Source organism: Entamoeba nuttalli, assembly GCF_000257125.1.
Source record: "Entamoeba nuttalli P19 unplaced genomic scaffold asmbl_6841, whole genome shotgun sequence".
Lineage (NCBI taxonomy): Eukaryota > Evosea > Mastigamoebida > Endamoebidae > Entamoeba > Entamoeba nuttalli.
In genome coordinates, this window is record NW_008578302.1 from 1 (window position 1) to 13,089 (window position 13,089).

Genomic DNA, 13,089 nt, shown 5'->3' on the forward strand with positions numbered 1-13,089 from the left:
GTGCAGTATTAGCATTATTAAGAAATAATATACAACAATACAATATCATTCAACAATTATGGAAAAATAATAAATTACTTTTAGCTCAAGGACTTAGAGATTTATATATTGAAAATCCGTCTTTAATAGATGATATTATTAATTCTATTAAAACTGAAAAATCTGGTAAAGTTCTTACTCAAATGAAACCAACATCATTTGCACTTGATATTGCATGTTTATTAGTTAAAAAAGATGGATTTATTTTAGACAAATGGTTGATTGAACAAAGAAAATTAAGAGGAAATATTTTTGGTAAAGAAATTATTCAATTCATTAAAGATAAACATTTATTAGTTAAAACAGTATCACCTTATAAAATAGACAATGCTGTAATCGAACAATTATTAGCAATAGCTACATCTTGTGGTTATGATAAAGAGTCTATTGAAACAAAGAAACAATGTTGTTATAAAACAGACCAACAACAAAATATTTCAAATAAAGCAAATGAAATGTTTGGAGACTATTTTGCTGGAAAATTTTCTGTAGAACAATTTGTTGAAGAAATTCAAAAAGCAAAAATGAGTGTTGAACAAATTGACAATGACTTATTTGTTTTATTAATTAAAACATTATTTGATGAGTTTAAAAGAATAAAAGATTTTCCTAAAGTAGAAACTGCTATTCAATTTGGTAAATTATATGGAGAAATTATTCTTAAAGGAATATTAAAAAATTGTGCATTAATTCATTTATTAAGAGTTATATTATGGGCTGTAAGAGAACCACTAAAAAGTAATTTCTTTTATTGTGGAATTCATGCATTAAAACAATTCAGTTCACGACTAAGTGAATGGCCAACATATTGTGTTTTATTAAAAGATAATAAAAATATTGAAACACATGATGCAGTGTTATATAAAACAATATATGATAGTGCAAATAATAAATTTTCTAATATAATAAATTTACTCCAAAAATTATTTATTAATATCAAACTTCCAAGTTTACTTGATTCTAAGAATGTTTCAATTATAAAAAATATTGTTTCTTCAATTGAGAATATAGAAGGATTAAATGGAGAACAACTTAAACAAGAAATAGAAAAAGTATTTGACTTATTAAAACCACAAGCAAATCATAAGAAAGTACTTACTGAGATATCTTTATTTATTATTGCTTTATTAAATGAAAATAATCAACCAGAATGTATTCGATTTGTACAAGAAATGGAATCTACAACAGAACATTTATTCTCTTTTACTATTGAGTCAATTAATATATTTTTAAAATTACGTGAATATGATAAACACAGTGCTTCATTATTTGAATCTCTTGGATCATTATTAGGTTTATTAACCATTGGAATGAATAAGCCATTGAGGTCAATTCATTTAAGACCTAAAATATTATTAACTGATCAATTAACAAAAGAAAATTATGATGTAATGTTAGAATTTATTATTCATTTCTTAATGGCATCTTCAAATTCTACAGTATTTACTCCAAATAATCCATGGATACAACCATTATTGCAATTTGTTTGTGAAACAAGTTTATCACCAGAACTTTGTTTGCATCATGAATCTTCTAATAAATTATTAAATAAACTTCATATTTCACCTGAACAATATTTAACTGTTCATCCAATAAGAATTGCAGAAGAAGAGGCACTAAATAAATTAATTAAATTTGCTAAAGATAGGAATCATGGAGATGAGAGTATTCTTAATGAATACATTGAAAAAAGACAACCTATTCCTGAAAAGAAATTAAAACAACTTTTACTTTGTGAAAAATCATTAAGTTTTATTAATTTATTATCAGAACATCCACTTCCAGTAATTCCAGATTATCTTATTTGTCCATCATTACCTACACTACAATGGACAATGATTATTACATATTCACTTGATTTTTCATTACAAGATATTTCAAAAACAACAAATGTTAGTTTAAACACCATAATTACAACTGTCACTCAGTTGGTTCAAAAAGACTTTGCTATGGAAACTAATTTACAAAAAATTACAGAAGCTTCTAATAGAGTATTTGATATTGCACAAAAACTTCTTCAATATACTTGTAGAAGTTGTTTAGAGTCAAAATTATGGAAATATTTATGTCCATTTGTGTCTTTTTCAATGAAACAAAAAAATATCATAAGACCAATTGAACAAATGAAAGAAATTGTTATGACTAATCTTCAACCAATCATTGAAATGACAGTTAGGATTAAGTTAGATGAATTAAGAAAAAATGCTAAACGACAATTAGAACAATTTATTATTTCTATTACTTCTGAACGACAAGAAGGAATGAAAAATAAAGAGAGTTTTGTTGCAAAAGGATTTGAATATCTTAATGATGCTCCCAAATTACCAGAAGAACTTCAAATTGCAAATGGAGGAGTTACAAATTATCAAATGGAAATGTATGGTATTGGAGTAAAGAAAGAAATTAAAAATCATTTAGATGATAAATTAATAGAATTATTAAAAGAAACATTAGCATTTGACGTTATTGAAAAATTTGTTCAATTACTTTCACCAGAAATGACTGAAAGAAGTATTCATAAATTAATTACAAAATGTATTGAAACACAAAATAAAGATTATTGTTATCGTTCAAGTCAAATTATTGGATTTATTATTAATTCACATAAATCAGAACAAAATATATATACAAATATATTAACTCAAATATTTAATGAAATAATAAAATCATTTGAAAAGAATTATAAAGAACAAGAATTTCATTCACATATTTATTTGGTATTATTAGAAATGATAATTGAGGTTTTAGTTGAAAAAACAAAAGATAGTATTGACAGTGTATTATTAATTCAAAAAATTTTAAAAGTACTTCAAACTCTTCACCCAAATCAATATCCTAAATTTACTTGTCAATGGATTGAATTGTTTTCTCATAGAAATGTTTTATATGAATTGTCTAAACCATCTGAAATGAAAAATCAATCATTAATTGTATACTTTGATTTATTTATGAAATATCTCCAATTTATTCAACCGTTATTACTTAATAAAAGTACTACTAATAAACAACTTATATCAGCTACTTTTATATGTATTTTAGTTATCAGAGAATGTTTTCCAACATTTGTTCATTTATTTGCTCTTCCATTTGTATCAGTTATTCCCTATACTGTACTTTCTTTAAGACTTCCAATTTTAACTGTTGTGTCTCATGATGATAATTATGCTGAACATTTTGAACCAATCTTGAAAACTATTCCAACAGAATACCAATCAATTCTTGATCAAAAGAATCCAAAGTTAATATTAAAATTAATCCCTAAATTACCAAGTGTTTCAATAGTTGTCTTCTTATTCACTTCAAATTCATTAAATGTTCTTAAAGAAATGATAACAGATTCTACTAATAATCAAAGAATTGAATTGGTTAATGGTATTGTGGATTTAATGAGACTACAAACTACTACTACAGAAATGATGAAACAATTTCTTGCTCATTTAATTGAACTAAATGACCAGAGTCTAAATGAAATAATTTTACGCATTCTTGTTGAACGCTCTTTCGGAGAATATCGTCAAGTTGGTGCCTTAAATTCATTAACAAATTTAACCCAAAAGTATCCTCAATTAATTGAACTCGCAAAGAGGAAGTCATCGGTTGTGGCAGAGAAGTTATTAGAATTATGTTAAAGTAGAAAAAAAAATCATGTTAATTCATTCTTTTTAAATAAATTCAATTAAATTGTCTATTTATGTTATTTCTCTAAAATAAAATATTTTCTTTTACTAAAATACTTATTCTTCTTGAAGAAAGTCAGCGTGTTTGTATTTCCCAATATTATAAGTTGATCAGACAAATCCATCTTGGAACAATAGACAGAATCAAATAAGTAATTCCCTATTGAGGAATAGTAATTCTAGTCCTATCTAAATCAATATGCTGTTTATTAGTATAGTTCCATCTAAGAACAAGATATTCAAAAGGGAATGCATTAATATAAGGAATAAATGATTATAATGATAATCATAATGTCGCTTTGTTCAACTCTATTAAACAATACTTTGGGAAAATAACTTTTTGATTAGACAAGACAAATCCATCTTCTTCAAGAATAATTGACATAATTCCATGTATAAGAATAAGAGGATTTCTTTGGACAAATATATAGATTACAGAAATAAAGAAAGAGGTATTAAAGAATCTTTTCAATTGATATAACAGTTTTTTTGTGTTTCAAATCAAGTAATTTTCAAGAAAGGTTAGAAGCAGATGAACCAACATGGTTTAGAGGTAACTTGGACTTTTCTAAATTTACTTTGAAAAATTACAAAAGAATGAAACGTTATATAAATAAAGTACTAAAAAAAAAGAAAAGGAATTGAATATATTTAATGAGAGTATGTTGTAGACAAACCAATATCATCATTAAAATCTGATTCAAAATAACCACCATCTGAAACTATTTTAGTTGGTATAGAAGAAGTAGGTTGATACTCTTTAAGTGTTTTTAACTCTTCTTTAGTTTCTTTAATTTCTTGTTCTAATGCATTAATATCAAATGACATAGATGAACGTTCATCCACTAATTCAAGTAAATAAGTAAGTTCTTGGAATTCAATTTCTTTTTTTGTTTCTTCTGTCATAGTTTGAATGATATATTTTCCATAACCTATGAAATCTTGTTCCGAAAGGTTTTCTTTATATACATGATAATTAGATTTAAAAATTTGATTTAAATAATTGATCATTTTTTCTAATACCCGCGCATTTTCCAATAACATTTGTTTTACATATGGTAATTTTTTTGACATTCGAATTATAAATGATAATGTTAATTTTGATGATGGTGAATAGACATTAAACTTTTTCAATAAACCATTTGTCATTGTTTGTGGGAGACTTTTACATAAAGAAGTTCTTTGTTTGTTTGTATATGGAGAAAATAGACAAAAAGCTCTTAGTTCAGAATAGTCATCATTCATCATTAACAATTTCTCGAACACATTGAAAAAGTTACTCAATTCATTTTCATGTTTACGAAAATGAACGTATTCTTTAAATTGGTTAATAATATTTAAACTTTCATCAAAATTATTATAACTAATATGTTTTAGTAAAATACACCCAGAGTCATAATTATATGCAATTAATTGAAGTAATAAATCACTTGAAAATATTAAATTTTTATATTTTGAATACGAATTATCTAAATATTCTGAATTTTGTGTATTTGAAAATGGAGTTATTTGTTTATTATGATCATCTGTATAACATGAACAAATAACTTTCTGTAATGTTGTTACAAAATACTTTAAATCAGGAAATACATCTAACACTATAGTACTGATATTTTTGTCAGTAAATTCATTTTTATTAAGGAAATAATACCAAAATGATTTGATTAATCCCATTTTACTTAAAGAATAACATGCTTGTGGTCCAATTGAAGCTAAGGCATCAAACAATATAAAGTATTGTTTCAAATTTTTTGGATATGACCTTGAAAATATTAATAACGATCTTAAATATTGATAGAATTTATATAATATCTCACTTTCTGAGAATAACGCTACTGAATCATTTTCAGCTACCCATCTAATTGCGGTTGTTATTAATCCTGATGCTCTTGTTCTTATACTTTCTAATGAAGTAATACAATATAAAGAAACAAAATCATTTTTAATAACATCTTCTAATATTTTTTTACCAATCTCTGGATTATTATAGTTCATCATATCTTCAATAATTTGATCAACTAATCCATTATTTTGTTCTCCTTCATCTAATAAAGAAAATGCATATCTAAAACAATACATAATAGCTTTTCCCATTACTATTGGATCAAATAATTTAGATTGTTTAAGTATTAATTTTAAACATTGGTTGTCATGATACATTACATCGTTACTAATCTTTTCTTCTTCAGCTTTTAATTCTTTTAGAATATCCTCTCCAACTTGCTCTCGATTTTGTTCTTCTTGATAGCCCTTTTTTTCATACACAAGTAAATATCCTCCAAAATCCTTATATCCACCATTCATATTCCTTGTTGCCATATCACATGAAATATAACTAACTCTACTATCATTAAATTCTATCCACTTTCCATCGTTTAATATATATGAAAAATAATGTCCATACCCAGCATTTCCAGTATGAATAACAACACCATTTAAATGATATTCTCCATTTAAATTTTTATTTTTCATATATTTACTTAAATCAAGAGTTAATGGTACTTCACATTTATCATTAATCTTCATAACATTAATATCAAATGAATCAAATCTATTTAATTGTAAAAATAGATAATGAGGTAAACTTTCAATTTTATATTGTTTTACTGCATTAAAATACCTTCCATCATCAGTTTTTAATCTATTATCTCCTTTAAAGAATTCTGGTTTAAAGAAATTACTTAAACATTGTCCGACATTTCTTTTTCCTTGAATTGGTAATGGTAAAGTTCTAAACTCTTCTTTTGTTTCACGGTTTTCTTTTACAGTACTATCTAGTGAATCAGTTTGTATAACAGTTTGTAATGTAAATATTGGAAATATTTGTTGTTGACTTCCCTTATTCATTTCATCTTCTAAACAATCAAGTAACATAATAAGGAAATCACAAGCGTCATGTTGCTGACCTTTAAGGTCATACACTTTTTTATGTTTTTGGATTTCATCGATTAATAAATCTGCACTATAACAATCTTGACTTCCACCTTTTAATGAAATAAATAATTTTTGCAATTGTTTTGTAACTTTCATAGTATCAGTTGATACTATTCTTAAAATTTTTTCTCTAAATTCTTTCATCATAAATAATTGTTGAAGAATTGAATTTATATAACATGTTGATCCAATATTCCTTATTCCTCTATATCCAGTTCTACTCGTCTTTGGTACTATATCTAATTTTTTAATAACTTTGTATTGGAAACACTTATCAAATACTTCAGTACTAAACATTTTAATAAGATTGGGACAAATTGTAAATACAGTATTAATTAAATCATATGAACTATTTCTTACTGATTTTAATTTATATTTTAATGGATTTCCATAGCAGTTATTAAATACTTTAGAAATAGTTAAACCTATCTTCTCTGGAATAATTTCAACTTTTGGTAATAATAATTTAGCAATTTTTAATAGCCCAGTGATATAATAATCTGAGTCATCAGTAAATTGTTCATTTGGTTCAACAGTACATATCTTTTGAATAACATAATCAAACACTTCTTGAAAATCAATAATATTTTCGTTAATACTTTCAATCAATAAACAAATAGTTTTAGTATAAAAATATATTGCCCTTTTTGTTCCATAAAGTTCTAATGCATTAAATAAATCTTTCATTAACTTTTGTGTTTGATCATATAATAATGTTGAATTACTTTGATAAAAATTGACTAACGAAGTTATAAATGATATGGTAATGACTTGTTCATCATCATACTTTTGTTGTGAATTGAAGTATTGAATAAGAAAGTCATGAAGATCAGGAACAACATTAATACTAGACCCTTTATTTCTTAGTTCGCAAATAGAAGAAGAAATAGAAATAAAAACACCTGAAATATGAGGATTGTTTGGGTTCTTAAGAATTATATCAAAACATTCATCAAAAAGTTCATGATTTTCTGTCACATTAAATGTTAATTGTTGGTGTTTACATAACTTATGAATAAAGAATGAAAATATCTTACTGAACATTTCAACAATATCAACAATCAAATTACTTTCTCTTCTTAATACACTTCTGAATGCCAAACAAATTTGATCAAAAATTGGTTGAGATTTAACAATAATCTCCCTTAATAATGTTTGACTTTTTATTGTATCTGTTGTAGTAGAATTTTCATTATCTTTTTCTGGAAACAATATTTTATCAACTAATTGTAAAGTATATAATAATGTATAGTCACTCTGTTCTGTTAATAGATTAAATACTCCTTTTGGTCCATACAGTTCATTCATTCCAAAACATGAATTAACTTTTTTCATTATTCCACTAAATGATGGTAAACTCATCATAATTTTCCATATAATTTTTTCAACTTCTTCTCCAAAGTGTTTTTTTAAACACTCAACAATTGTCATTATTTCATCTGAGTCTGAGACTAATTTAATAAATGAAAGATCTACTTCTTCTTTTGGAACTTCATCATCATCTGGAATATCATAAATTTCTCCATTTTCAAGGTCTTTTGTATATGCTGCTGTAATAGAGTCAATATCATCAAACAATGCTGAACATGCTAAGTCAACAGCATTGGAATAATATAAATATTTTTTTAAAGCACAGTATGCAATTTGTTTTGAAACTCCAGTCATTTCTACTAACGTTTTAACATCTTCCATGCTAACTTCTTTTTTGTAATACTGAGAAGATGGTAATTCATTTGATCTAAATAACGAACCATCACTTTCTTCTTTTGCCATTTTTACGACAATTTCACTTTCATTTTGTAGTAACAAATCACTAATACTTGTAGTTTCATCAAAATCATCAACACCGTCAATTTCAATTGTTGATTTATCTAGATCAATTTTAAATTCTTTCTCAATTCTTTTTTTCATTTCTCCAATACTTAAAGATGTTAAAATTTTAATTTGATTTTTCATAATAACCTTTTCTCCTGTCTTTATAATAACATTAAATATCATTGGTTTTCCTTTTAAAGACCTTACATGAGAAATTGCTTTTCCTTCACTAGTTGAAGTCCATTCAATTAATAAGGCGTTTAAAACTTTTAAGTTAATAACTTGTTCTTTCTTTAATTTATCATCACGACTCTGAGAATATAATTGGTTAATGTCTTTTATCCATTCTATGACAACTCTCCATCCAACTTGAACAGGAACTGACTTAACAATAGATACCAATAAATCCATTGCCTTTTCTTCAGTAACTTTATTATTAGTGATAATCAATAATCGCTTTAATGGAACAAGATGAGCAATATCATTTAAATTTCCATTAAATTTATATCCTTCTCCATTTTTTATTAAAGCTTCTTTATTTACTTCTTCGATGATTACTTTAATTAATTGTACTCCTTCAGAAGAGTCAAAAAGAATAAGTTCATCATCATTATGAAGATGTTCATCTAATGGACATAAAGCTAGTTCTTTTGCTTCACTATCTTTACTAAAGAAATTATTGAAAAATAAAAACAATTGACTTTTAAATTCTTGTGAAGTGGTTTGATTCATAAACACTTCCCATAATTCTGAAAATAATGTTAATGGTAATTCAATATCAATAAAAGACATTCCTAACAAAACATTTAAGGCACCACCAACTATTTCCTTTCTTTCATTAGTAAATTCCATTTGAATATTATCAGTGATTACTTTCATAAATATTTCATTTATGCCTTTTTCAATGAATATTCTACTTTGTGAATGATCAATTAATAAAGCAAATACAGCTTCACAAAATATTATTGATTTTTCTTCCTTATATGATCTGTCAATAAGTTCTTTAATCTTATTAATTAACTCATTAAATAAAGGATTGTCTTCAGTTACTTGAATAACTTTAGAAAATAAAATTGCCATTTGAGAAATTTCTATATCACTTTTATTAATAAATAAATCAAATAATTCATTTAAAAGTGAAACTTTTTTTTCAACTAAATCACAAAACAATTCAAAATGCCCAATAGTTTTGTCTTCTACTTTTCTTAATGTTGAAATAACTAATGAAAAAGTCTCATCATTTAATTCTTCTTCAATCATACTTTTAAATTCAGGAATAATAATCTCAACAATTGAAATATGTCCACTCCTAATAATCATTAAATAACGTTCAAATATTTCCAATTTCTTTCCATGTTTACTTAAGAAATCAAATATTGGTAATGCTGTAATTAATATTTGTTTTTGAATAGATTCATTTAATATACTTAAACAAGGAATAAATAATTCAACAATTTCATTTTGTGTTTTAAAAGGGTTTTCTTTATGTTCTTCTAATAAATTATGTTTATTTAAATCTTCTTTTACCCATTCACATGTTAATTTTTTTAATAGCCTTGTAGCAGAAGTAAAAAATGTCATTCTTTGATCAAAAGAATTTAATGATTTTACTAATACACGACAAATAATATAATCTATATATTCAATACAAAGAAAATGTTCAGATATTGATATAAATGATTTTATTAATTGAATAGAACAAGTTTTACAATCCAATTCTTGCATTCTTTCAAAAATACATTTTGCTATTTCTGTTCTTTGGTCTTCAATTAAATACATATTGTCATTTGAAAAAATATAACTAACAGACGTAAGCATAGAATTAAGAAGTTTTAAATCATATAATCTAATCATTTCATATATTTTATTAAACCCGTCTATTTTATTTATTTCTATAATAAATTCAACAACTAATGGTACTTCTTCAATATACTTTGCTTTTTCAATATTATACATAGTTTTACTTTTCTTAAATTCTTCATAATTGAAAATATCACCAAATAACTTCCATCCTTCTTCATCAACAAGTTCAATTCTAGAAAAGAATAAATTTAAATAAAATGTTATGAATTTTAATATTAATTCAGTGAACATTGTTTCTTTTTTAATTTTATTGAAGAACACCTTAATGTTCTTATTGACAAACTCTTTATAGAATTGATCTGATAAATTTTTCATATTTGTTGTAGTGAATTTTAATAAAAATTTTTCACACTCTAATCGTATGTAATAAAAATAATTTTCTTCACTAATTTTTTTTACAATGTAATTCATCTCTTCAATGTCTGTATCTTTTTCATCAGTATTAGACAACATGATATTAACATTACCAGTTATTCCATTAGAACTAAGTTTTGATTCATTTCCATTGAAAGCATATTGAACATCTTGATTCTTTTTATTTTCTTTTTCCACATCAAATACTATAAAGTCTTTTTCTTCTGTCATCAATTACTGGATTTTTTCTTTTGATAGATACAATTTTTTCAGTTTTCTTCTTTCTAAGAATTTTATTATTCTTTTATAATTTTATTATAATTTATGATTCCTTTTGCTTTTGTTGATTTTAAGATGAGATTTATATTGAGGTTTAAACCAATGATAATGATAATTTTTGTGATTAAAAAAAAGAGATATGATAAAAATCTTACAAATCCGATAAATAATACAATTGTTTAATCATCTCATCAAACTGTGCTGCTATTACATCAATTTGCTGAGTAATAAAATGTCCACACCAAACAAAATATACGTTATCACATTTTACTATTATAAAAGATCGAAGTTCTTTTCGTTCTTCTTCTACAAGATAAGAAGAAAAATCAAGAGCAGAGACCATAGTAGCAAGGATTGAAGGAATCCAATATTCATATTCATCAATAAAACTTTCTGGATATATCAGACTTATTGGATGAGATGGATTTCCATATGAATTATCGATAAAACATTTGAGTGTATTATTTATATTTATAAGAGAAGAGATAGAATGAAGAATAATAAAATTACCTTTCCACCTTAAACGAAATGACTCAAAAAGTTCAAGTGATTTAAACAATTGTAAATTAGGAGGACCTAATAAAATATCTCCTCTTCTAATACATAGATCAAGACATTTATTAATGAAATTATTCCATTCAAATGAATAAAATGTATTTAACATTTGTTTAACTTTAATTGGGTCACCAGAAAAAATTTCTGTAATAGTTGAAATAATATTCATTCTGGTAGTATCAACGTCTTTCATTGTTGAATGAAGCAAATTAATATCAAAAATACTTACTGCTTTAGCAATAGTAATAGCACTTCTAATAAGAATTAATTCGGATAACACTTGTTTAATATGAAATTGAAGAATTTCTGTATTTAACTCTTGTAATCGAATAATTTCTTGATCAATTTTGTCAATAAAAGCAATTGGTATTTCACCTCTTTTTAATTGAGCAACAACTTTATAAATAATTTTTAATTCATTAATTCTAATTAACAATGTTGTAGTAATAATTTGTTGTGTTGAAAAACTTGTTTCTGGTAAAAGTAATAATGACTTATATGCCTCTTTAAAGTGTTGAAGTATTTTAGGACATATTGATATTTTAAACTTATTGAGTCCAACTAATCCAGTATTTATTAATTTTAAACATTTGACAAGACTTCTATCTTCTGTATTCAATCTAATTATTTTTTTAATTTTTAAATCACTCTCATCTAATGAAAGAGTACATTGATCGAATATAATTCCTTCTACATCCATCAATTCTTATTGATATCTAAAATTCTTATTTTTAAGTTCATTCCAAATTTATAAAAAAGCTTTTCTCACTTTTTTTAAACCATTCAAGTTTTATAAAAATATAAAGTAATTAATTAAATGTTATTAAATGTATTTTCTATTGTTCTTTGCTCACTAAAGACTAATCACATAGCTTTATTTAAGAATATTTAATCATTAACAACTCATTCTTTCTTTAATTTTTCATGTTTGTTGAGAAGTGTAATTTTTTATTCTTCTTTCATTTATTTAAATGAAATTAAAGTCTTTTCAAACGTTATCAACTTAAATCATTCTAATTGTTATTTGATTTTTATTTGAATTTAGTTGTATATTAAAATTCTTCATGTTTTATTTTCTTATTTTATGTGGAATGAACATACTATTATCACTGTCTTATTATTACTACTTTCTTTTATCATCAATAACATGAAATTCTTTTTCTTTGATAAATACTTCATTATCACATATATTTTTAACAGATAATAATACAACTGTCTTTATAAATACAAATCTTTTTTCTTATAATAAATATTATCCATCATCATAAATAAGAATCATTGCCATTCTTGCAGAGTTACGTAATACATTCTCTATAAAAATGCAACATCATAAATGATGATAAATGATGAATCAAAAATTTAATATATTTTAATGTTTGTGTTGTGCTTCTGGTATGAAATCTTCTAACCCCTAATTTAGAATAAAAAATGTTGATTAATATATTTATCAACAGTTTATTTTTATGATTATTTAGAAATATTGATTTCAGTTTCTTCATTATGTTCTACTTATACTTTATTTTTATTTTATATCAAGAGAGAGTTAGATTGTTCTTCTTCTAATGTATTGTCA

The 13,089-nt window shown here is 24.4% G+C and overlaps 3 protein-coding genes across 3 annotated transcripts; 1 reads left to right on the top strand and 2 right to left on the bottom strand.

The window, feature by feature from the left end:
* Positions 1-182: 182 nt before the first annotated feature.
* On the top strand, positions 183-3,668 carry ENU1_160710 (hypothetical protein; the record flags this gene model as incomplete). Its single annotated transcript, XM_008860828.1, has 1 exon — positions 183-3,668. The coding sequence occupies one exon, from the start codon at positions 183-185 to the stop codon at positions 3,666-3,668; it is 3,486 nt and encodes a 1,161-aa protein (XP_008859050.1).
* A 699-nt stretch (positions 3,669-4,367) lies between these two features.
* On the bottom strand, positions 4,368-10,913 carry ENU1_160720 (ubiquitin carboxyl-terminal hydrolase domain containing protein; the record flags this gene model as incomplete). The annotated part of the gene is made up of 1 exon (XM_008860829.1): positions 4,368-10,913. The coding sequence occupies one exon, from the start codon at positions 10,911-10,913 to the stop codon at positions 4,368-4,370; it is 6,546 nt and encodes a 2,181-aa protein (XP_008859051.1).
* A 199-nt stretch (positions 10,914-11,112) lies between these two features.
* Positions 11,113-12,216, bottom strand: ENU1_160730 (hypothetical protein; the record flags this gene model as incomplete). The annotated part of the gene is made up of 1 exon (XM_008860830.1): positions 11,113-12,216. The coding sequence occupies one exon, from the start codon at positions 12,214-12,216 to the stop codon at positions 11,113-11,115; it is 1,104 nt and encodes a 367-aa protein (XP_008859052.1).
* Between the last annotated feature and the right edge of the window lie 873 nt (positions 12,217-13,089).